Genomic DNA, 22,286 nt, shown 5'->3' on the forward strand with positions numbered 1-22,286 from the left:
GCACCAAAGGAAATTCTGAACAGATAGAAATGTTTCAGAGATTTGGACTAGATGACCTCAAGAGTTCCTTCCAATCAAGATTAATAAACAAATCTGTGATTATCAGATAGTGAGGAACTTGGCAGCATGTCCAAATCACTGGTATTGCAGGAACTATCCCCTTCCTGTCTCTTCAGTGTCTTGCACAAGTTGATGAAATTCCTTCTTTAAAGAAGTTGTTTGGGTCAGTGAAAAAAAAAAATCTAGAGAGTTTTCCAGCTTCAGCTTCTGTGCACTGCTCTATTCCTCCTTGGGGTTAGATCCAGACTGTGTAATTACATCTCCTGGTTTTCCTCTTTGCACAGGTCTAAGGATCATCAATCCAGAGCCTGTTTCCTTTGACCCACACAGCTGGGGATCCCCCAGCTGAAGAGATGTCTCTCTGCCCTGCAGTAACTTATGAGTAATAACAGTTTATGTCACTGTATAAATCAAGTGATATCTAACTACATAGACTTGCAAAAATAAGACCTCAGTAAGCCTACCAGAAAGAGATTAGGACCTTTTCATTAGCTTCCTTGCTTTGTCGCTTCATAAACATTAAAACTAAATTCATTTTCCATTCTCTATGTCTTCTCTTTCTTGACTACCAAACTCAGGAGCCTGTCCTGCCTGCCAATCCTCCATCATAGCACACACTCTTACCTCATTAGGCAGCTGGATGAACTCTGCTTTGCTGAGAGAGAACCTCTAAGCTACTCAAGGTTCTGCAGAAATGCAGATCTCAAAACATATTTTCTCCATGGGGAAAAACACCATAAAATAAATGGCATTTTTTTTGTTTGTTTTCAGTCTTAAAGCTCAAGTATGGTTTGCAGAACCCAAAATGTTCCCTTAATATTGTTCATCCCTGAAATATTTTGCTCTCAGATTTTATTTTTTTTCAATTGTCTTTATTCAAGCATGTATAATCCTGGATTATTTTAGAGGTGTTTTACTTGAGAAGAATACTTGATTTCAATACAGTCTAAATGTTAGAATTTTTTTTCTTTTACATGGCTCATCACTTTATTGTAGTTCACAAAATGCAGAAATCTATTTGCAGTACTTAAGTTCATAAACTTTTTACTTTGAAAGTCTTAGATATTGCAATCTGTACTTCAATCACCAGAACAACACCATCAGTCTTAACTTTCTACATCTGCCCTGTCCCTCCTTGCTGATCTCTGGTTGATTTATTTCTCTTTCCAACAAGCAATTGATCCCTTTGTCCCTCATTTCCTGAGTGAGAAGAAGTAACCCCAATAACGCCCACCCTCCCTTCCCAGCCTGGCAGAGCTCCCTGCCTGTGCTATGCAGAACTTCTCTCTCCCAGAAATTTGCTGTACAGAACTTCTCTCTCCCAGAAATTTGCTGTGCAGCACTTCTCTCTCCCAGAAATGTGCCTTCACAGGAATTTCTCTCAAAACCAACACTGGTTGCAAGAGAACAGACTGGGCTCTCCCCTGTGGGTATGGAGCCACCAGTTTTGTTTTGATTGGTTGTTTGGGTTTTTCTGTGTGTCTGTGTTCTACATATTTGGCCTTGTCAACTGTGTTTACTCTAGAGTAGAAAAAGAGAAGCTGGTCAGAAAATGACACAGCTGAGCAGTTGCTGAACTGCTGGTTGTATGCTTAACTTGGTTATCAGCTCACATTCAGAAAGCTGAAACTTGATATTCCTACTTTACAGGCACGAGGAGAACTTCTGGTTTGAAGTGTATGTTCTCCATGTCTAACTATTTATTTGTAACATGCATCTTGAGATTTCAAGAGCGAGGTTAAACTGGTGTTTTGTTTTATAGCTGGCTTTAGGCTTTATTTGTGCTGTGCACACTCGCATGGACCTTTCCTGTACCAGGGAAGCTCTGAGCTCTTCCACAGCCCAAGGGGCAAACTCCAGCTTTCAGTGCTCATTGTCAGAGTGCACCAGCATTTCTGCCTCCTCTGCCTCTCCCTTGTGTGGAAGGTAGGCACTCAGAGAAAGCTGCCAGAGAGTGGGGGACAACAGAATAGAAAAAAATGCCACTCTGAAAATATCATCTTAATGTTGTGTCCCAGTGTTAAAATTCCTGTAAGTAGCTGTCAGTGTGAGCAGAGCTGGAGCTAAAGCTGTTTGTGTGCTGTGTAACATAGCAGGGGAGCCTTCTGATTCACTGAGCAGCTTTGTCTGGATCCATAGCTGCTCCTTTGCATGCTTAATATTATCTTTACAGTTCTAAAACAGATAAGCTGTTCTGACCCTCAACAGGATCATCAGATAAATCTTCTTAACAGCTCTTATACTGATTATTTTTTAAATAGCAAATGAACTCACAATTTTTCATTAACATTGGGATTATTTGCAAGATACAAACACCCTCAGAAGAACCTCAGAGTAAATAAAGCTATTTTCCCAATTTGTTAACTTTATATCATCAAATATAATCTGGAAATAAATATATTTGCTCTGATGATCCTCTCAAGATCAGTTATTATGCCCCTATGGTTATGGGGTGTCACTGGCTGGGTACACCAGAGCCTCATCTGGAGTGCTTTGTGGGTATCAGCATTTTGCATACTTGCTGCAATGCTTTCAAGCCTGGGGAGTGTCCAGCAATGACAGATGGGTAATTAGTGATTTTATGAAAGCATTTATATGGTTAACACTTCGAGTAAGTATGACTAACTTATTTCCAATCACCCATTTAGTGACCTACGTGAGGAGCCTTATAAACCATAGATCTCTCTCTGTTATTATGAAAGCATCTGCTATCTGATCATGAGCTGTTATTTTCCATTTGTTCAATAACCCTACTTTAACATGTGACCCTCGTGATAAATAGCTGGATTCCAATCAGCATTACTGCTGTGAATCTGTTCATTGCTTCATCCCAAGCACATTATACCTGAATGCAGTGTAGAGCCTTCACCCTAACACATTCTAGGCTAGCTTAGGCAACTCCAACAATCCCTTCCACATAACTTCAGAATTTGTTTAGACCTGCTTCTGAGTAAGACTGGGGCACAGTTGACTGAGATTATTTTACAGCACAGTTCATTAGTACAGATGACTGTTTTTTACCATTTACCTCCAACTAGTTTTTCCCTTTCTTTCCATCATGCTCTATGGAAAGATGAGCTCATGCTCTATATTTTGCTAACTGAAGCTATCTGGAATAATTATAAGCTATTCTTTAAGATTCATAAATGTTTTTAAGGAATACAGTAGAGGCAGGGCAAGATGGTATTGTAGCAGGAAAATGAACATTGCATGGATAGTGTGAACTGTTTTAAAAGGGTGTGTTAGGCTTTAATTAGGCTTAGCATGTGGGGATTTTTCCTGTGATGAAAACAGGACCTAAAGAATTGTATCTCTGAATCACTGTTATAATTTCATACGGCTAAAACTTTTGGGAAGGCTTTGAAAATAAGAAGGAAATGGAGGAGGAAATGGAGGCTACTTGTAAAGCAAGTAAGGTGATAGCCCCTTAACAGAGGCCCCATATTATAGCAACTTTTTCATGTCTGAACTGTGTGAATGCTTGTCTTAAAGATACAAAACTGTTCAAGTGTCCTAGAAATGTTTGTTCTAGATATGGGACTAGCAAATCAGGTGCATTTCCACTCTACATTTGTTTGTAGAGGTTCAGAATTGGGATCTGCTTTCCTTTGTGAAAGGACACATTAATTTATATTTGCTGTAGGTCTGTGTTAAGTAATCAGATAATAGAATGAACAAACAGCTTTAAAAAAAGATTTCATGAAATATTAATTGTTTGTAATTTAGAAAAACACATGATCAGGGTTGTCTAAACTAAAACACAACATGAATATTTGTCAGCTTGCATCTTAGACTCATAATAGCAACAGCTTCAGCCAGAGTATTTCTGTCTCTTAAAAGTCCCAGTAGTGACTTGTACATTGTTCCACATCCCACATCATTACTTCAATTTGAAATACAAGGATTTTCTTCTATGATGGAAAAAGCATTAAGCATGACTGTGTGAAGAAGAACTGCATGCTGGAGTGGAGTGCTTCATTTACCAGATGATTTCACTGTGACATTCTGTTCCAATACAGCATCCCTCCCAGGTAAGTATTTCAGCACCCTACAGGCTATTACTGAAAGAACAAATCCATTGTTCCAGTCAATGAAGTGGGAACTTTGTCAGTTGTATAAATTCTGAGTGCACTCATGCTTTTGATGAGTGCAGTTGTTTCAGGCATATTAACAAGAGTTAACAGAGGCACAAGGAGCCATCTGGTTTTTGTCTTATGTAGTTTTGTTTGGGTGTCTTTACCTGGTAGTTGCTCTGGCTGGGAGAGCATTTGCTGATTTTTCAGTACAGTAATAATGGACAAAGCATTATTGCCATCCCTATATGTAAGCCTGTTTGTGTTAAATCTATAAAGCTGTGGCAGCAATACATGGTTTCCCCAGATCATAAATTTGTTCTCCTGAAAATTCAAGTAGAAATGTCTCCTGAACTAAAATCTATAGCCAGGAGGTAGAGTACTATGGAACATGAGCATTGCCTGTTCCAGAGCACCACTTGTAGCTCTGTTACAGGCTCAGCCTCCATCACTGGACTCTGGGCTCACTCTGTAAAAACTCAACTCATGGGCAGACTAGAAAAGGAGCAGTCCTTGTGTGTGCATTTTTCTATCTTGTGTGTATGGAAGAGTTGAATGAACTCCTACAACTGCCCAGTTACAGCTTGCTGACCACTATAAGGGCTTCTCCTTCTCATCCAACCTATGCTGAAGTTTTCACCTTCTGGCAAATTCACAAATCAGCTTCCTACACTCCTTAAACTTCTGTGTATCTATGATCATCTGGGGACTTGGCCAGTTCTTTTTAGGGAATGTTTTTCATGCCAGCAGGTTTAATGACCTCATTTAACGTTTCAGTTGTTCCCATTTACTCTTTTTCTACCAACTGTAGAAAAACTGTAGAAATTGCACAGAAACATCTCAAAATACCTCAGACTTCTGCTTTCCCAGGATCAGGCTCCCAGTTGTTGCTGTCTCAGCTCACAGCAATCATCTGGCATCTTTTCAGCTCCAGTTGCCTTCCTGTGAAGTTCACTGCTGAGAGGAAAAGGGAAAGGGTCAAGTTCTATCAGCAAATCCACAGCCTCCTGGAATGACTTGCTTCTTTTCTCCCCTGATCTTGATCTGCAAGTCCAGATGCATCTGAGTCTGTATAAACTAGTTCCTTGCCTGTTTATCCTGGAAGACCTTATGAATTATTGATTATGCCAAAAATACAAATTTCCTCATGTCCTTTACCAGTTCAAGTGGGGTCTTTTTAATCGCTCCTGACTTGTACACCTCAGTGATGCTGTGGCCAGCTATGGCCCACGCTGGTTCCAGCATATCAAGGGCTGGTCCTGGATTGGAATGATTGGAGGGCAAAACATTTTGGACCATCACTGGTGCTAGATCAGACTAGGTGACTGCTAAAACCCTCCTGCCCTTTCTGACCATCCTGTGAGCCATTCATTTGAGTTTGACATTGAATTGAAGAATTGCCAGAGCTTGCGCTTTGGCTGAGCAGGAACAGGAACTTGAAATTTCTGTGCTTATAATTCAGATCTCATTGCTAACACCACTAATCTCTTTTTGACCTAAGGGGCTTGCCAATTTTGGCTTGTTTCTGTTAGGAGGAGAAGTTGGCTATGAAGTTGGAAGTGAATTGTTTCTCTGGGACAAATCTGTTTGGTCACAAAGAATATTCACTGAGCCTTGTTTCCTTGGGCATAGCTGGGATTAATAACAGTACTCACAGACCCAGGCCTTTGTCCATCCAGCCCTCTACCCTAAAACTCTTTTTCTTATCTCTTGTCAGATTATGTTGTCTCTTTGCCCTGGGTTTCTTTTTGCTGCCTTCATTTGTTCTTTCACTGCTTCTTTCACGTTTGAAAATGCAGCACAAAAATTCAGTACAAACTCCTCTGTGATTGCATTTTTGATTGAAACTACTTCAAATTCTGCCTGCAAGGATCATCCTATTCCAAAATTTTCCCAGGATTTCTTTTCTTTCAACTGTCACTTAACCAGAGGAAAACTAATGGAAATTATCTTATATTCAGGAGAATGACTTATTTGTCTGATGTCAACCAGTGAATTTTGGAACAATTTGCTAGAGAAAACAGACAAAAAATGGAGTCACATTTTTGTGGGCATATCCTGGAAGCTGGTGTGTCCCCAGAAATACATCCATTCAGGAATTAATTACTGTGAATTTGGTTTTATTGAGATAAAAATCACAGACGAATGCCCTGCAGGGGAAGGAGTGTGAATGCATCACTTCTGTTCCTCTACCAGGAGAGAACTTGCCTCAGAAATGGATGCCTGTGACACTGAGCTGGGAGTGCCTCACTCCTGACTCTGCTTCTGTGCTGCTTTCAGCTGGGGTAGAGTTAATTTTCTTCAGAGAGGCTGGTACAGGGCTGTGTTTTGAATTTGTGCTGAAGAAATTACAGTTTCTTGGCTATCTTTGAGGAAGAAGGTGGAGGAGGATGTTCTTAACAGAGGATGCTGTGTCAAAGATTATGTCCTGCTTTTTTGCATGAATTGCAAGTACAAAGTGAGGATGAGCACTGGATTTTCAGCTGTGGATAACCTCTAAAAAGGGGTAGAAAAGAAAATCCTGTGGCTGTTCAGCCTACAACTCTGATAATCTTTAGCTAACTTGCAAACTAATCAAATACTTCATTTACCTTTATCAATAATTTAAAATAATTTTTGATGATTTCACACTAGAGAACGCAACAGAAGAAGCAACAGGTAGAAGCAGTGGCATCTAGAGCACAGGGCAATGGTACTATTTTAGTGGTTGTAATCATAATTAATTTGACTTCTCAGTGCTTGTCTTTCCCTCAGTGTAGGGCACTTCTGACTCCCATGGTTGAGAGCTGGCACCTGCCAGGCAGCTTCTCTGTGACTGACCAAACATAGGCTGTCTCACATTCAAATATTACATTTTTATTTTGTCATGCATAACTGGGTCCATTCTAAATGCTCTTTCTGGAGAGCTGATCGGAAAGTCAAAGTTCTGCCCATAGTAATTTAGAAATGTTGAGATCCTTACTGATATAGAAAAAGAATACTCTAGAAAGGAACATATTTAGTGAGTAAGAACAACAAGGAAGGGTTTAACTGTAGACACAATCAGAAAATGTGCTTTTGATCCTCAATCAATGGAAGGTGAAAAGAGAAAGAATTCTCAGACAAAATTCCATTTTCTCCAGTTCTGTGCTCATATTTTCTAAGTTCTTGACATTTCTGTACTATGAAAATTTTATTTAGGTTGAAAGGATTGTGGAGTTTACTCTCTGAAAGATTATTTTTTTCACTAAAAAGGTTGAAAAACAAATGTCAGCCAGCTTCATTTAACATTTTACATATGTAGCTGTGACCTAGGTTGGTGTGTTCAGCATACATCACATTTCTGATGCAACCCTAGAGTTTTCAGGGATTTAAATCACTCATTAAAAAAAAAAAAAAAAATTAAACCTATTTTCTCCCGGGTATGTTGCTGCTATTTAAAAATCAAACTGAGAAGTAGCACACACATTACCTGGGAAGGAGGGAATCTTTCAAACTGTTTAGGGATTGGAATAGGTTCACCAGGATGTACCAAAGAAGTGCTGTTTGAAAAGTAATATGAACAAAGGAACACTTTTTGATGGTCCCTATGACTATTTATTTTAGTATTATTTCTCACTCAGCACTGCCTTCCCTAAAATAATATAAATTATTTTCTTAAAATAAAATTTGTGGGGCACATTTTAAATCTGTCCAGCAAGACCAAGGCACACAGCTTTAACCAAATGCTGCTTGGGATGCTTTGAATAAGAATATTCAGGATAATCATAATGGAACTCATTGTCTTTCACATTGTCAGTAAAGTGATTTGAATCTACGTGAGTAAATAAAGAAAACAAAAGGCGAATATGTTGGGGAACACAATCCTGTCATCTGGAATTCACGTGTCATCCAAACATCACAAGCACCTGTCCCCTCATTCCTCCTGAGAGACAATTCAGACTTTATCACTGTTTCAGACCTTTGTGAAAACAACCATAAATACATGTATTTGGGTGACAATCATAAATATGTGAAATGTATTGCCTACTTTGAAGTCTGTAGTTCAGTCTCTGGGAAAAAAAAGCTATATAGAAAGAGTTTATAGAAATGTAAGAGCAAGGGAAAGAATTTGTGCTGAAGGCAAAATCTCCAACTCCATAAATGTCTGACCATTTAAACGAGGAGAATCACTGTAAGTGCTTCATGCTCCCTCACACATCCATTCTCATATTGGATGATTTCTGTAGCCCTTTATACCCATTGTGGCAAATTGCCAGAAAAAGGCATATTTTAGCTGCTCCTTATTAAGAACAGCATCTGAGGAAAATTTCTGAGAACTAGACTTTCAGCTGTATTTCTTCTACATTTTCATGTTCTTAAAAAGAATTTTTATTGACGCCAAAGGATCTTCAGCACAAATATCTCCGGGTTTGAAAGCAAGGATGGAGAGCATTGTTTACTGATAATTTGTAAAGTTTAGAGCACGTTTTCTGTATAGGGAATGTGCACATCTGCCAGCAGAATAAGGGCTCGTGTCTGAACTGCCAACAGCAATAGACTGCGCATGTATCAGGAAGGGTTTGTCAACTGCTCCCTTCTTTTAATTTGCACGGTTAGTGCTGTGAGGTTTATGCAAGGCAGCTCTCAGGGGAGGGGACTGAAAGTTCTTTGAAGTCCTTTGTGGTGGCTGTCTAATCTGGAGAAGAGGATTACTTTCTTTCTGCCAGAAGCACATGACAGTTTGGTAATTAATGAGCATCATAAAGTTCTCTTTTTCTATTAGATACCCATTAGTAAACCTGGGATGGTTGTCATTTTGGACAAAACCATGCATATCCTCATTTTATCCCAACATCAAAGGGGATCTCCTACTGTCTGATGCTGAATGCTCTAATTGTGTTTGTGTTTGGTGGAGTTGGTGCAGAATGCATCTGAAACAAGCCTTGACATAAACTGTAGGTCCTGTGATTGGACACACAGCCTGAGCCTTCCCAAAGCTAACAGCTTAGATGAGTGGTGGGTTTCTCTATTATTTTAAACATACTGCTCTCTTCCTCTCCTGTCTGTCTGTTTATGCTATTTGTTTTCCTTTGAGAATACGGGAATTAACATACTTTCCACATCCATATCATGCTGAAAAAAGGAAAGCACTGTGTTGGGCTATTTCCCTTTTCCCTTTTGATATAGTATTACAAAAAGTCTTTCTTTAGGATTTAAGAGCATTTCAGGTATTAAAGCTCTCTTGGGTTGTCTTTTTCACATTATTCTGAAAGTACAGAATGGTTTCCTGTTCTTTATATTTGGCTCTTTTATACTGAAACAGTTGAAAAGTCCTAGTCTGTGGACTTTTTCTTTCTGAGAAAATGTCACCCTTTCTTCCAAAGGGTCCAGTTTCTGAATGCAGTGTAGTTTCTTCAACTGCATTTAATCTCCTTTAGAAATAAGAAGAATGGCTAAGCAGCCTGTTTTATATATTCTGAATTTAAGATTTTTTTAAAGGTCAGATGCTCATCCTATACTCAAAATCTGTGCCGAATGCAGGCTGGAAAGAACTCAAGGATATGCAGCTGTCTTTTCTATGCACAGGGTTGGACCAGAAAGCTCCACTGTAATGAAATGTGATGGCTTCAGAGGGACTGCTCAGTTGTGAAGCCTAAAGAGGAATATACATACTTCAAATTCCTTTTGCTTTGTTTTCTCTCATATTATTTTATCTTTTTAATAGGATTATGTCTTTACTATTTGGAATATCTGATGGGCCCAGAGTTCTTGTTCAGGGTCAGGCTGGATGCTGTTATGTTGTGACTGTTAACTCAGGATTAGCAAAACAAAGTATTATTAATTTTTGCATCTCATGTGGTGAAAAAGCCCTGGTGTCCTAAGAAAGGAAATGTAAAAATCTGCAGTATAGAAACACATAAAATAAAGCTAGCTGGCTTTAACTGGCCCAAATGTTTAGCATAATCAGAGGCACCCTGCAGTATGACTGTAAAGGAAACTGGCAGAAATAAATGTTCTTCCTTTATAGCAAAACTGAAATAGAGACACTGAATTGCTTCTGAAATGAAAGGGTACCTTCCTCACTAAAATCTCTGGGAAGATGAACCTAGGTCAATAAAGATTCAGATTAATCAGAATTGGAAACTGTTTTTTCAGATGTCATAGACCTTGAAAATAAGATAAAATAATAAATATAATTGCTATATTTGTTATATCTAGGACCTGAATTTTTTGATCATGTTTTTCTAAGTCATCCTTGCTCTTAGGAGATGAAAGGGATAAGTAATACCATTGAAGATACAAAGCAACTTGTAAACATAATCTCTGTATTCTCTCATATTTCAAATTGGAACTGGTCAGAAAATTTACTGTGGAAATGCTCTTCATTGCAAAATGGCAATCCATATAAATGTTTCACTTTTGACAATGTTCTATGTATTAAAATACTGGAGCAGAATATTTGAATAGACTTGAAACAGAAGTTCATTATATTTTTGGAATAGAATATTTTGACCTTGTAAAGTAGCTTTCTAGCCCATTATTTAAAATTAAGAAGACAAACTCTTTTGTAATAAGAAGAGCCTAAAAATCAGAACCATCAGTTTAAACCCAAAAAGAACTTTAAAAAATTATGAAAAGAAATAGTTTTTTCCTCATTTAGAATGAAAAAAAAAAAATTGTGAAATTTCCAACATAGCAGAAAACCTACTTTCTGCACAGCTCTGATCCCAGCTGTAAGCATGACAAAGGCTTGGACCATTGTAGCAGTTTGAAACTCTTTTATTTGCTTGTAATATTTACTTTGTCTATTTTTCTTTAAACAAATGCAGAGAATCACAACTAGATTATTTTAATTGCTGAAGTGAAAATTATGAATGGCTGGGATAGTTTTTGGTCCTTGCAAAATCAGTCTCCTGCTAGTTTGTACACAGAAGACCATTCCATGTTTACTTCTGAGGTTGGTACCTTGAATTTGTGATTGGCTCTAGACACAAACTTCAGGTGTGCTCCCCACTGTAGACTCCAGCAACCCATGCAAATGTGGGGCTGGGCTGGAAAAGTCAGAGCCCAGCTGGTGCTTAATTAGGCAAGGCCTGGGAAGGGCTACAAAAAGGGCTTCTGCAAGTGTATTGCAGGAAAAATGTAAAATGTGGGGCTGCTGCTGAATGGGGGCCCTTGGTGGCAAAGGACACAGAGGAGGCCAAAGTGCTCACTGCACTCTTCAGCTCCTTCTCTCCTGGTAAAACCAGCCTCCAGCAATCCCAGTGAGCCCAGTGAGAAAGTCTGAAGCAGGGAAGACTCACCCTCAGTGAAAAAATGTCAGGTTAGGGTGTGCTCAAAGAAGCTGGATGTGAAAGTCCATGGGAACTGATGGGATGCACTCATGGCGGAGCTGGCTGAGGCCACTCTCAGCTATCACTGAAAGGCTTTCTGAAATAAAGCAAATGGGACACATATCTTCAAGGAGGACAAAAAGGAGAATCTGAGAGTTACAGACCAGTCAGCTTCCCCCTGGTCCCAGGGAAGGCAATGGAACAAATGCCTTGGAATCCATTTCCAAGCCCACTTAGGACAGAAGGTGGCTGGGAGTGCTCAGCATTGATTATGAAGGGGGAAATAATCCCTAGCAAACCTGGCAGCCTTCTGTAAGAAAGGTGAAGGTGCAGAGGATATTGTTCATCTTGACTTGAGTGAAACTTCTGGCACTGTCTAACACAGCACCATCCTTGCTGGCAGAGGGGTGGAGCATGGTCTGGATGGAGGCACAGGCAGGTGGGCTGAACTTTGAACTGCTGGGCTTGGAGCCTTGTGATCAGCACCAGTGCTGTACCCAGAAAACCAATACAGCAGCCAAACACTGCTAAACCTCCCCATTCATGACCAGGGAGGGCCCATGTCAGCTTTAGGTTGTTAGTCCTGTTTGGCCTGATTTAAGACTGATACATTTAAACTCCTTAACTATTTGCCAGTGTGCTGTAATTCTGAGTAGGATTCCATTGTGTGAAAGATGAGCTATTAAAATATTAGATGTTATAGTAAAGAGAATATAGAATTTATAAACAAAAGTTCTATTATCTGTTTCACTGGTTTGTGCTACAGAAAAGAATTTGTGGAGAACCATAGGGTATTCAACAAAAATCCAACAGCGGGGAAGAGCTGAAGTATATTCTTTTTCCATAGAGATTTATGCTGATTTGTAGAATTTTAAATCCAGTTTTATTAATGCCTTCCCACTCTCAGTAGGAAATACTCAGAACATATGAGGAAACTGTCTTATGAAACAAGATTTTATTTTAATAATGTGGATATTATTGTACAGCTACTCAGACATGAAGAGACTGAATAGTACCTCATGGGTCTCTTGAAATCAGTATGGAACCTCCAGACCAGCTCAGTGGCTTAGTTGAACTGAGTGCAAGAATTTTCTTCCTCTCTTCTATGGGGTCTATACTAATTGAACTTCTTCAGTTGGTCTGAAACACTCATGATCCACTTTATTTTTTTGTGGTAAGTAGATCAAGAATTGCTGAACAGGGCACTGGTCTCTAACCAAAAGCAGATGCCTGGGGAAGAATATAATAGGGTTAACATATCATGATACTTTCACTCAATCATCTCTCAGTCTCCCACAACTTGTTATTCAGGGAATTCTTGAGTCTGAAATGACTTCTCTGTATTTAGGAACTGTCACTGATTTCCCTTATGTTGGTTTGCTCAAACTTTCCTTGAGCCTGTGTAAGGTACAGTACTCCCACTGTTTAGTTGGTTAGGAGTAAAAGGAGCAGAGATTGCATAGCTGTTCTTGCATGTATTTGTGTGCTTGAGGTTGATGGGAATGGCTGATCTGGTCACAGTATTTTTCTGGACAAGAGGGCTGATTAGAACAAACCGTTAGACAGGTGCAGTAAGAAACTTTTTGTGGTGACATTCTCACTCCTTGCAAAAACAGAAAACACTCCTTGAAACATTCCACACACCCACAACTACACATACAAGAATGGCCTTAACACACCTGTAACTTACACATTGACTGTCTTCTGCATGGTGACAGAGCTGAGATCTCTCACGCTGTTGTACATCCCACTTGAGCCTTGTCCAGCATAGTAGCATTTTGTTCCCTCTGATCTGAATGTTTTACTGCATAGCATGCAGCAGTATTCTTTTTGTGTTTAAAAAAAGAAAAGTCACCTCTCCCTTCGAGACCAGGAGGAAGAAGAACCTTAAAATCTTGTTCCATATGCACAAAGTACAATGCATCTCGCCCAACTTTAGCTATCTACAGTATCTTCACTTGATCTGGTCACCTGGTCTCCCCTTATAGCCAGGAGAGGGGAATAACCTATTCGTCTGACCTATTTTAAATGTCTATATTAAGATGAGACAAATCATGTCCTAATAGGTACTTTTAGAAGATGATTCATTTCAACTTCATACAGACATATAAAATAGGTCACATGAATCACCCATCTCTCCATTGACTGAAGAGGAAGATAAATTCCACATAGTATCTGTTCAGGAATTTGTATTTTTTTTAAATCTAAATTTGGATTAATAAATAATACACTGCTCTTTTATTGTGTGAATGTGGTATTAGCAGCAGTGGCCCAGCCACAGTCCTATACCTGCCTCATGATAATGAAGGAGTCTTATAGGGAAAGATTGTCTTAAGATATTGCAAGAGGCTTCTACAAGGGGGGCTGTGAGGAAGTACAAGGTGTGTGGTTCATGTGCCTGAGTTCTTTCACATGTCTGCCCTTTGGCTGCCAGAACAGAGGCAAAAGGGAAACCCTGCTATGATGCACCCTGCCTTTGCAGGATGCTGGCAGAAATGCTGCCTTGGTTAGATGTGGTCTGGCACTGGTTCAAAACCACCATGGCAAAATTATGAATGCCAGCAGAAGAATTGAGGGCTTGTTAGTTTTATGCAAATCCTGGAATTCCTGTAGCTTCTGTCATGTATTTGAAAATGCACAATGTAAAAGGACACAGAAAGTAGAACAGAGCAGCAAAGTGGATCTCCATGGGTTATCTTCATTCAAACTAATGCAGCTTATCTGAATGCAATAATTATGTCATTAATGCCATAACAAAATGTTGCAGGGGCCATGTATTGAGAACACAAATTAAATCAATGTGCAGTGTGTTTGGTAGAGTCTTGTAACACTGACGGTTAACGGTAAAAGAAAAGCAGAAAGGTATAAATTAAATGCTCAGAGTTTACTTGGTTGTTTTGTATCTGTCCATCTGCCAGTCCTTCAGAGGTTTTCACGTAGAAGTGAGGTAGACTTTGATTTTAAGCTCATTTAAGATAGTGTCTTATTTATATAAGTCTGTTTTGTGGCTCCTTTGGATGCACCTTGTAAGAAAAAACTAAGTAAATTTTGAAAACAGAGCTGTTTACCACAGCAAAGTTTAGAGAATATAGGTAAGCAGCAAGGGCAATTTAGATCAAGCTGCGTGTGCTGTGCTGGTGGCCTCAATGTAGTTGAACTGCTTTAGTGATTTCTGTTTTCCTCACAAGGAATTCCGTGCACACGGGGTTCTGTCCATGTCTTGTCACCCGTGTGCTGTGCTGGGCAGTGCTGACATGCCCTGTGCCCCTGCTGTGTGCCTGCATCTCCCTGGGTCTGGGCCTGAAACCAGTCTGCTTCTGATTCAACAACCCTGGTAAGCTGCACAAAGGCTGAGCACCGAGCCAGGACCTGCCCAACAGGCAACATCTTTCTGTTGTACTCTTGGGTAATTCATCCCCAAGACTGTCTGTGGGTCACAGGCAGCTGGGCTTGGTCCTGCAGAGCAGAAACACACACAGGGAAATGGAGAAGGGCAGTTTCTGTGCCTCAGCCCCTCACCTGTGTCAGCCTCTGCATTCCCGTGCATCACAGGCTTTGTACCAACACCACTCCTTGGTGTGCACAGGGTACCTGTGGGGGAAAAGAGTAGTAATTAATGAATCAGCATGTAAACAACAGGAGAAAAACCTGATTGCTTATTCTGCTGTATCTTAATGCTCAAAACAAGGCATTCTTTTATAGCCAAGTTTCTTTTGAAATGACAAAATACTTGTGGCAAGTTACTGGAGCCAGCTTTGTACAGTGACATTGGTGGTCCAGGCAGAGTTGTTAGAGTAGTTTTCTTTCCCAGTACGTTATGGTCATAAGTGTTTGCCAAAACACTTTGGAATTGTTATAATTCATACAGAGCTTAAAAGGTAGTTTTATTAGCATTTTTTATCCTTTTCAGATATTTATTAAGTTAACACTTCTTACACTTACTTATTTGTAAGCACAGCACCAACTCTGTTTACTATAGCAACAGAACTTCAATAAACTTTATATTTCTTTTAAAAAAAAACCAGCAAAACTAACACAGAAGTGCTCTGCTGAACCACCATACATTGAATCCAAGCCTTTCACATTTCATGAGAGTTTTGCGAATGCTATCATATTGGAAATCAGGCCTGGGTGACTGTCTAGGTCTGTAGTTTCAACTATGCTGAAAATACTCCAGAGAGGAAACCTATATACAAAATATAGGCGCAGATCCTGATTCTTACATTTTCTTCCCAAAGGTCATGGATTTGTCAATATGTGACAGTATAGGGCTTTACCACCCCATAGCTGTAAATAACGAGACAGGGATCGAGCAGCTTTCTCCTTCCTCCACCGCTTGCAGTGGGTTGCCACTTTGTCAGAAGTGACTTCTACACAAGCAGTGTGCTCTGTGTGTAAGGCCTGACTGGTCCTACTTTGTTCCCATGCCAATTGTTTTTCCAGCAATAATTTTTCCTTTTTGCAGAAAGAAAAGCACCAGTGCGTTACAAAATGAAAACTAGAATCAGAAAATCCAGCTTCTTACAGTTTAAAAAAACCCCAACGACATTGAGCAAGTAGCAGCAGAGTGGAGGAGCTCAGCTGGCTTATCTGACAGTAGCCATTTGCTTTAATGCAAGACATGTTTCTTTTGTCCATGTGCAGTGAGTATTCTCTAGAATGGATATGAAAAGTAATAGGGAATTGTATGATTTAATGGTGACCCTCCGTGCCATGCTTTGAACAGACCTATGATGTCTGTGTTGTCAGCTGTGGAGTGGGGCTCTCTTCAGTCATCAAAGCATTTCAGGGGAGTTTACAGTCTGTTGTTTATGTTATTGGCCAGTACTTTACTCTCCTGGATACAGTTTAACTATTCCACCGCCCCTGTGATGAGTATTCTTTTCGGCAGCAGCAGTCCTCACAGCCTTGGAACATTGTTTTTGGACACAAACATACACAAGTTATTAGAACACAAGATCAAAGGAGGTGTCCCACTGTCTTCCTTTCAATGCTCCCATTGTGTTTGTATGCTGAAGCCTGCTAGAGAGTTAGAACCAGAGAAGGGGGAGAGGGGGGAAGGAAACCTTTGTACAAAGGTACTTGTCACTGAGAGAAGCCCATAAAAGATGATGTGAAAAAAGACACCAGGTGGAGTATAAACCACCCTTATTGTTAAGAAATGCAAATAAAAATCCTCTCCTATATTAAAACTTTCTTACTTGTCATTTCTTAGATGCTAAAAGAAAGATTCTGATTATTGAAGTCATGGCAGTACTTTCTACTTTGCTTTTTTTTCTTTTTATGTGTAGTGCACTATACATGATGTGGAAAAAAGTTTTTTCCCCTCTTTCTCTGCATATTGTTACAATTGTTAGCAAATTTCATCTCAGCAAAATATCTACTGGAAAAAGAAAACTCAGAAAAATCACACTTTAAAATAATTCAAGGATTCCCTTCTATGGAGAACATCCATTTTTTTGATTAGTAAATAAATTGCAAGTTCGTTTTATTTGGATAGGAACAGCATTTTCCTTGGGGAAATGACCACAGAAAAATTCCTGTTAATTTTGTATGATCTTTGAATTTCTTCTGGAGAATCTGCAATCAAATTCCAAGCAAACAGAGTCTAGGTCCAACACCCACTAAAAGATACTGAAAAAACTAATTGCTTCTAAATTGCTGGGAAAGCCCTGGCCTGGCTTCCTCAGCTATAGAGAGATACATGGTAGAAGCAGTCTCTAGTTTTAGGCAGGATCAACCGAGTTTTTCACCTTTCCACTTTTCTGGTGAGCTGAAATCTGGATTACTGAGTTAGCTATGCAAAGGTTTTTGAGAGAGAACTTGCAGGACATTACAGGTGACAATTAGGAATTCAAAAATCAAAGCATTTCTGAACTCGTGCCGTCACTGAACGCAGTTGCTGATGAAGACTTTCAGAGTAATAGACGGAGAAAACAAAGATTAACCTGGCATGAACCTCAATACTCATCATCATGGATTCTTCTGTTTTAAGACTTCTAAAACTCATTTTACTGAATACAATGGAAAGAGGATGTGATACCAACTGAAAAGGAGTATTTTAGTGGAGGCAGTACAAAGGACAACTGGGTATCTACTGGTGGTTGTGGAAAATGGCTCATCTACCAAATCAGCACTTGTCACCCTGAACTACCAGCCCTTGAACTCAACATCCATCTCTATCTGATGGGTTCTCTTGGCTCTGAGAAGAAGTGAAAGAGAAAATACTTTAATCATGGAAACTATATCCACTGAAGTATGGAGACACAGTGGCCTTACAGTGTGGGACTACAAAGTTTGCCAGGGCTTTCTCCAGACAATCTTCACAGGCTCTCAGAAGATTTATAGGACTAATCTTGAAGAAGGCGTGGAAAAAATTCTCATGGTACCTGAGCATGTGCAATATTTGGCAGATGATGTAGTGAATGTGCTCATTTGTGATAGACATCTTTCTGCTGCACAGACACTGTTTGAACCTGCTGATCAGTCGTTCTTCCCCCCCTAGGGTCAGGGCAGTTGCTGACATCATGAAAAACCCAAGGAAAACCTGTGAAGCAAGTATGTTTGGGGTTGAAAGGATGCCACAGTGCAGACTCATGCCAAAGCTTTGAGGCAATAAGCTAAGGCTGCAAAGTTGCTAAAGCCAGGAGGTGCTAACAGGCCTGACTGCAAAAATGCCTAAGGCAAAAGTGCTTAAAAAACTTCCAAGACCAGAGGTACAAGGACAATGGCCCCGAAGCTAAAACAGTGTCTTGTGACAGGCATCCCATTTATGTGTTGGGAATGAGCATTCATGTGGTCACCAAACCAAAATTAAATGTTCATAAAAGGGTTTGTGGCCCTAAATGCATCAGCAGGGTAGTGATTGAGGCAAGTGTTGAAGAGGTATCATTGCTGTGGGAAATTCTTTGTTGATGGAGTAAAAGGGGTTTGCTTGGAACGTGGTTGAAATGGAGGTTGAGTGTGGTTTGTGACCATCCGTGATTTTTATTCATTGTCCCTGTCAATGCTGCTGAGAGCACATATATGTTTTTCCTTTACAATTGAGCAAAATTTTGTTAAAACACTGTCATTCTGTTCAATATGGACTTAGATTGTTTAATGCAGAGGAGGAACAACACAGTTTGCACTTTACTGCTTCTCTGTGCTTTTTTTTTTTTTTTTTTTTTTTTTTTTTTTTTAAGAATTACATGGGGCTTTTCAATTTTAAAAACCATATATCAACCCTTACTTATTCTGGAGGTGGTGTAGCATGACCAGCATGCCACTTCCAGGTAGAAGAGAACAGCACCCACCTGAGACTGTGGGAGGCCAATACCAGCCTTCTTTCATCTCCAGCTGGAGGGAACATGGCAGGAGAGGGGAAGAAAAGGCAGGAGATAAAGCAGAAGAACAGGAAAGCAGTATCTTACCACTACCCAGACAGGAAAATCAGTGTGATGCTTTCATCTATCAGGTAACTCTTGCTATTGCAACGATTGCCATTAATTTTGCTATGCTATTGAATATTGACAATGAATTCCTCGAACAGTCTTATTCTCTTGTTTCTTAGCTAAGATGCATTTCATATCATCTGCTTTATAGTACAGCAAGGTTCAAAAGGGTTCTCCATCTTCTGAAAAAGCAGAGTGTAGTCAGCCCTAATGAAAGGGCAATGAATAATACTCTACGTCATAGCTTTCGAACTTTAAGAATTCCACTGAGGTCACTGGGTTGGAGATCCTTTAATCATTAGTACTGTTTTGTGAATGGTGTACTTTACTCTGATATTTTGCTAGACGTCACTACTTAACACACTTCTGACCCCATGGAAGGAAAACCAAAAATCTTTGTATGCCTTGAGGTCCCTGTAGTTTGAGGATCATTATATACTGAGTCAAATCTTGAGGTTCCTGTTTAGTTGTTATACCATGCTAAAATCTCCTGAAATCAACTGGAATTTGATGTTCTTAGCAAAACCATGCTAAGAATCACAAGATTTGTCACTTTGAGAGTAGCTAAAACTTTCTCCTAGCTGGAGGAAGAATTAGCTGCAGTTGTGATTCATACCCAGAGTAATGTCACCAGCTTGTAATTGTGTTACTCCTGTGCCCAAGCAACAGTCATGAATCCACTGTACATGGAGTCAGTTATGACATTTGGAATTCTTTTGTCAGATTTGCTCTCCTGTGAAAGCCTTGGTTCTGCAGGGTATGTCATCGACTGTAATTAGAAAGGGCTTGCTTTAAATGCTAACAAACGTTGTGTATGTGAAGGCAGTTGTGCACAAGAGTGGCTGTGTTCCAAATGCAAGTTCCTCAACACAAGTGGACCTCTGTAATCTGCTGTGAAAGCCAGGGCTTCTTCCCCTGGCCAATTCAGCAGACCTGTTGAACTTGAGACATTTTTAAGGTCTTGTTTTATTCCCAAGAGCTGAATGTGAGCATCATCTCACAAGACGAATGGATAGACCCATCCCATTTGGGGTCACTTATGCAAAGCTGTTCTCTATTTCTCATAAACAATGAAGATAAGTGATATTCCAAATAAAATATTTGCTGATGACATGTGTATATGCCAACCTGAGGTATTAGAATTTAGAATTTAGTATTTCTTTGTACAGATCAGAAAATTTTTACAAGTTTTCACAGTCTAAGTGAAGCCCATGCCCCAATGAACCTGCTTAATCTAAATAATTTTCTTCTCCTCTATGACCTCCCCAAAACAAGAGACAATCTTCAAAGGAATAAATATGTCACTTTAAGTACACAATATAAAAAATGGGCCAAAGAAATTATTAAAATACATAAAAAAGAAATTCACAAAAGATGCATGTTATTAGCTATTTGACAAGAAATTGATGCTGTTGCAATGGCTGCATTTCACAATGCAAGGGCTTTCTTCACTAGACAGATAAATAGTTGGAATAATGTGAGAAATGACTTTGCAATTATCCAAAGAACAGTTTGGGTTGAAATGGTTCATTTAATGGCATTGCATTGGCTGTGCTGTGCAGTTGTTTCATACCAGACCTTCACCACATTCATGTGCTTTGGAATTCCTTCTAAAAATGAGCTCCAAGCCTGACCCTCCTCTCCCGGTCCCAATTCCCTGCAGAAGTGTTACTACATATGCTTTGAATCTTTTTTTCAGATGAGCTCCCAAGTCTAACTCCTTCCTCCCTGTGCTTGAAACATATGGATTTGAAAGCACAGATGTGGCCTTGAAGTTTTTTGGACCAGGCCCATCTGGGTCAAACCCTACATAGTTTGACTAGTAGTTTCTTGAGTTAAATTCTCAGAAGTCTTCATTTTTTCTTGTTCTGAATCTACTATGTACTCCCTTTTATCTCTCCTAGTTGAGCTACAAGGATCTCAAGGGAGATGTGATTTTCATAAACAGAAATATAATGACCAGTCAGAGGAAGAAAGCAAATTTTTAATGACTGTGAGAACTATTTTTATGAAATGGCAAGTTTCCTTTTAGTTTACGCTCTGTGTAAAAAATACACCATTCATAATTTGGAGAAGTAGGGGAGATTCTTTGTAAATCTCATCTACTTAACTAATAATGAAAAAGAGCTGAGAGAGACTTTGTCCTCCTGCTGCCAGCATTTTGAATCACTGAGAAAGGGTTCCGGACCTGACCCTGAGAACTGCATTCTGGCATTAACAGTGACTTCATTAGGACCACTTGTGTGCGAAGGGATGCCCGTGAAAAACAATTTGCACGACTAAGTCAGCAGAACAACTGCTTTTCCAGACACGCTGGCTTCCTCGGCCATCCAGGCACGGCGCAGTGGGGACAGGAGGGGCTCAGCAGCGCGCCCGCGCTCGGCGGTGCCGGAGCAGCGTGCGGCTGCCGGAGCAGCGTGCGGTGCCGGAGCAGCGCGCGGCTGCCGGAGCAGCGTGCGGTGCCGGAGCAGCGCGCGGCTGCCGGAGCAGCGTGCGGCTGCCGGAGCAGCGTGCGGCTGCCGGAGCAGCGTGCGGTGCCGGAGCGCGGCACTCCGCGGGCGCGGCCCGTGCGGGAGCGGCGGTGCGGGGGCGCGGCCGCGGGCTCCGCGCAGCCCGCGGAGGGCGGCGCTGGCGGCGGGGCCGGGCCGGGGCAGCGGGCGCCGCGTCCGCCCGGCGCCCCCGGGGCTGCGCGGAGCGGGGCCGGCCCCGCCGCCCGTGCCTGGCTGGAAGTGAAACGCGCCCCGGCTGCTCCTTTTTCTTTCTTCTTCTTTTTTTTTTTTTTTTCCCTTTTTCCTTTTTGAGCCTCCAAAAGGCTCACTCGCCCCTTTCATCTGCCGCCGCGGCCCAATGGGAAGGCGGAGGCTGCCTGCAAGTGGTCTAATCTCAATGAGGTGTCAATCATGTTCCCCGGTGGGTGAAGTAAGGTCTTTTGTAACCGCCTCTGTCTTTGGGAAAGAGAGGAGAGAGGAGGAAGGCTGGAGCGGAGAGGGGGACGAAGGACCGTGCTGCAGGAGAGGAGCTGAGATTTGAGCTCGCTTGTGTGTTAGCAGGGAGAAGCGGAGCACATGGATTTCTAAACACGCTGGGATTTTATACATCTACAAAAAATAACAACAAGCGAACCTGACCCTACTGAAAACAGTCAAATGAATCGTAATTGCAGATCAATGCAGAGAGATGGGGAAACTTCATTCGAAACATGGTTAGTTCCTTTCACTTGCTACTTCCTTAGCCCCTTCCCTTTATTCGGATTTTACTCGGTTTGTTGCTGTGATTTTATTCTGGTGTCTAACGATCTTCCTTTATTATTTCCCTCACACACTTTGCTCCGGATCTGCCTAGCTGCCGTTTGTAAACCCAGAGAAAGTCCAGAAGGTAGGGATGGCTCCTCACTGTTAGTAACTTTGAACGCCTTCCTCGGTCCG

The 22,286-nt window shown here is 40.7% G+C and overlaps 1 protein-coding gene across 1 annotated transcript in view; it reads left to right on the plus strand.

Annotated features, from left to right (window-relative positions):
* The first annotated feature begins 21,547 nt into the window (after positions 1–21,547).
* The window catches only part of NKD1 (NKD inhibitor of Wnt signaling pathway 1), a 106,327-nt gene continuing 105,588 nt past the window's right edge, over positions 21,548–22,286 (plus strand). Inside the window, exons 1-2 of the mRNA XM_031505848.3 lie at positions 21,548–22,063; positions 22,204–22,236. Coding sequence (XP_031361708.1) covers positions 22,039–22,063; positions 22,204–22,236 — 58 coding nt within the window. The 5' untranslated portion in view covers positions 21,548–22,038. The remainder of the gene's footprint in view (positions 22,064–22,203; positions 22,237–22,286) is intronic.

The sequence above is a fragment of the Lonchura striata genome, chromosome 11, assembly GCF_050655825.1.
Source record: "Lonchura striata isolate lonStrDom1 chromosome 11, ASM5065582v1, whole genome shotgun sequence".
NCBI classification, from domain to species: domain Eukaryota; kingdom Metazoa; phylum Chordata; class Aves; order Passeriformes; family Estrildidae; genus Lonchura; species Lonchura striata.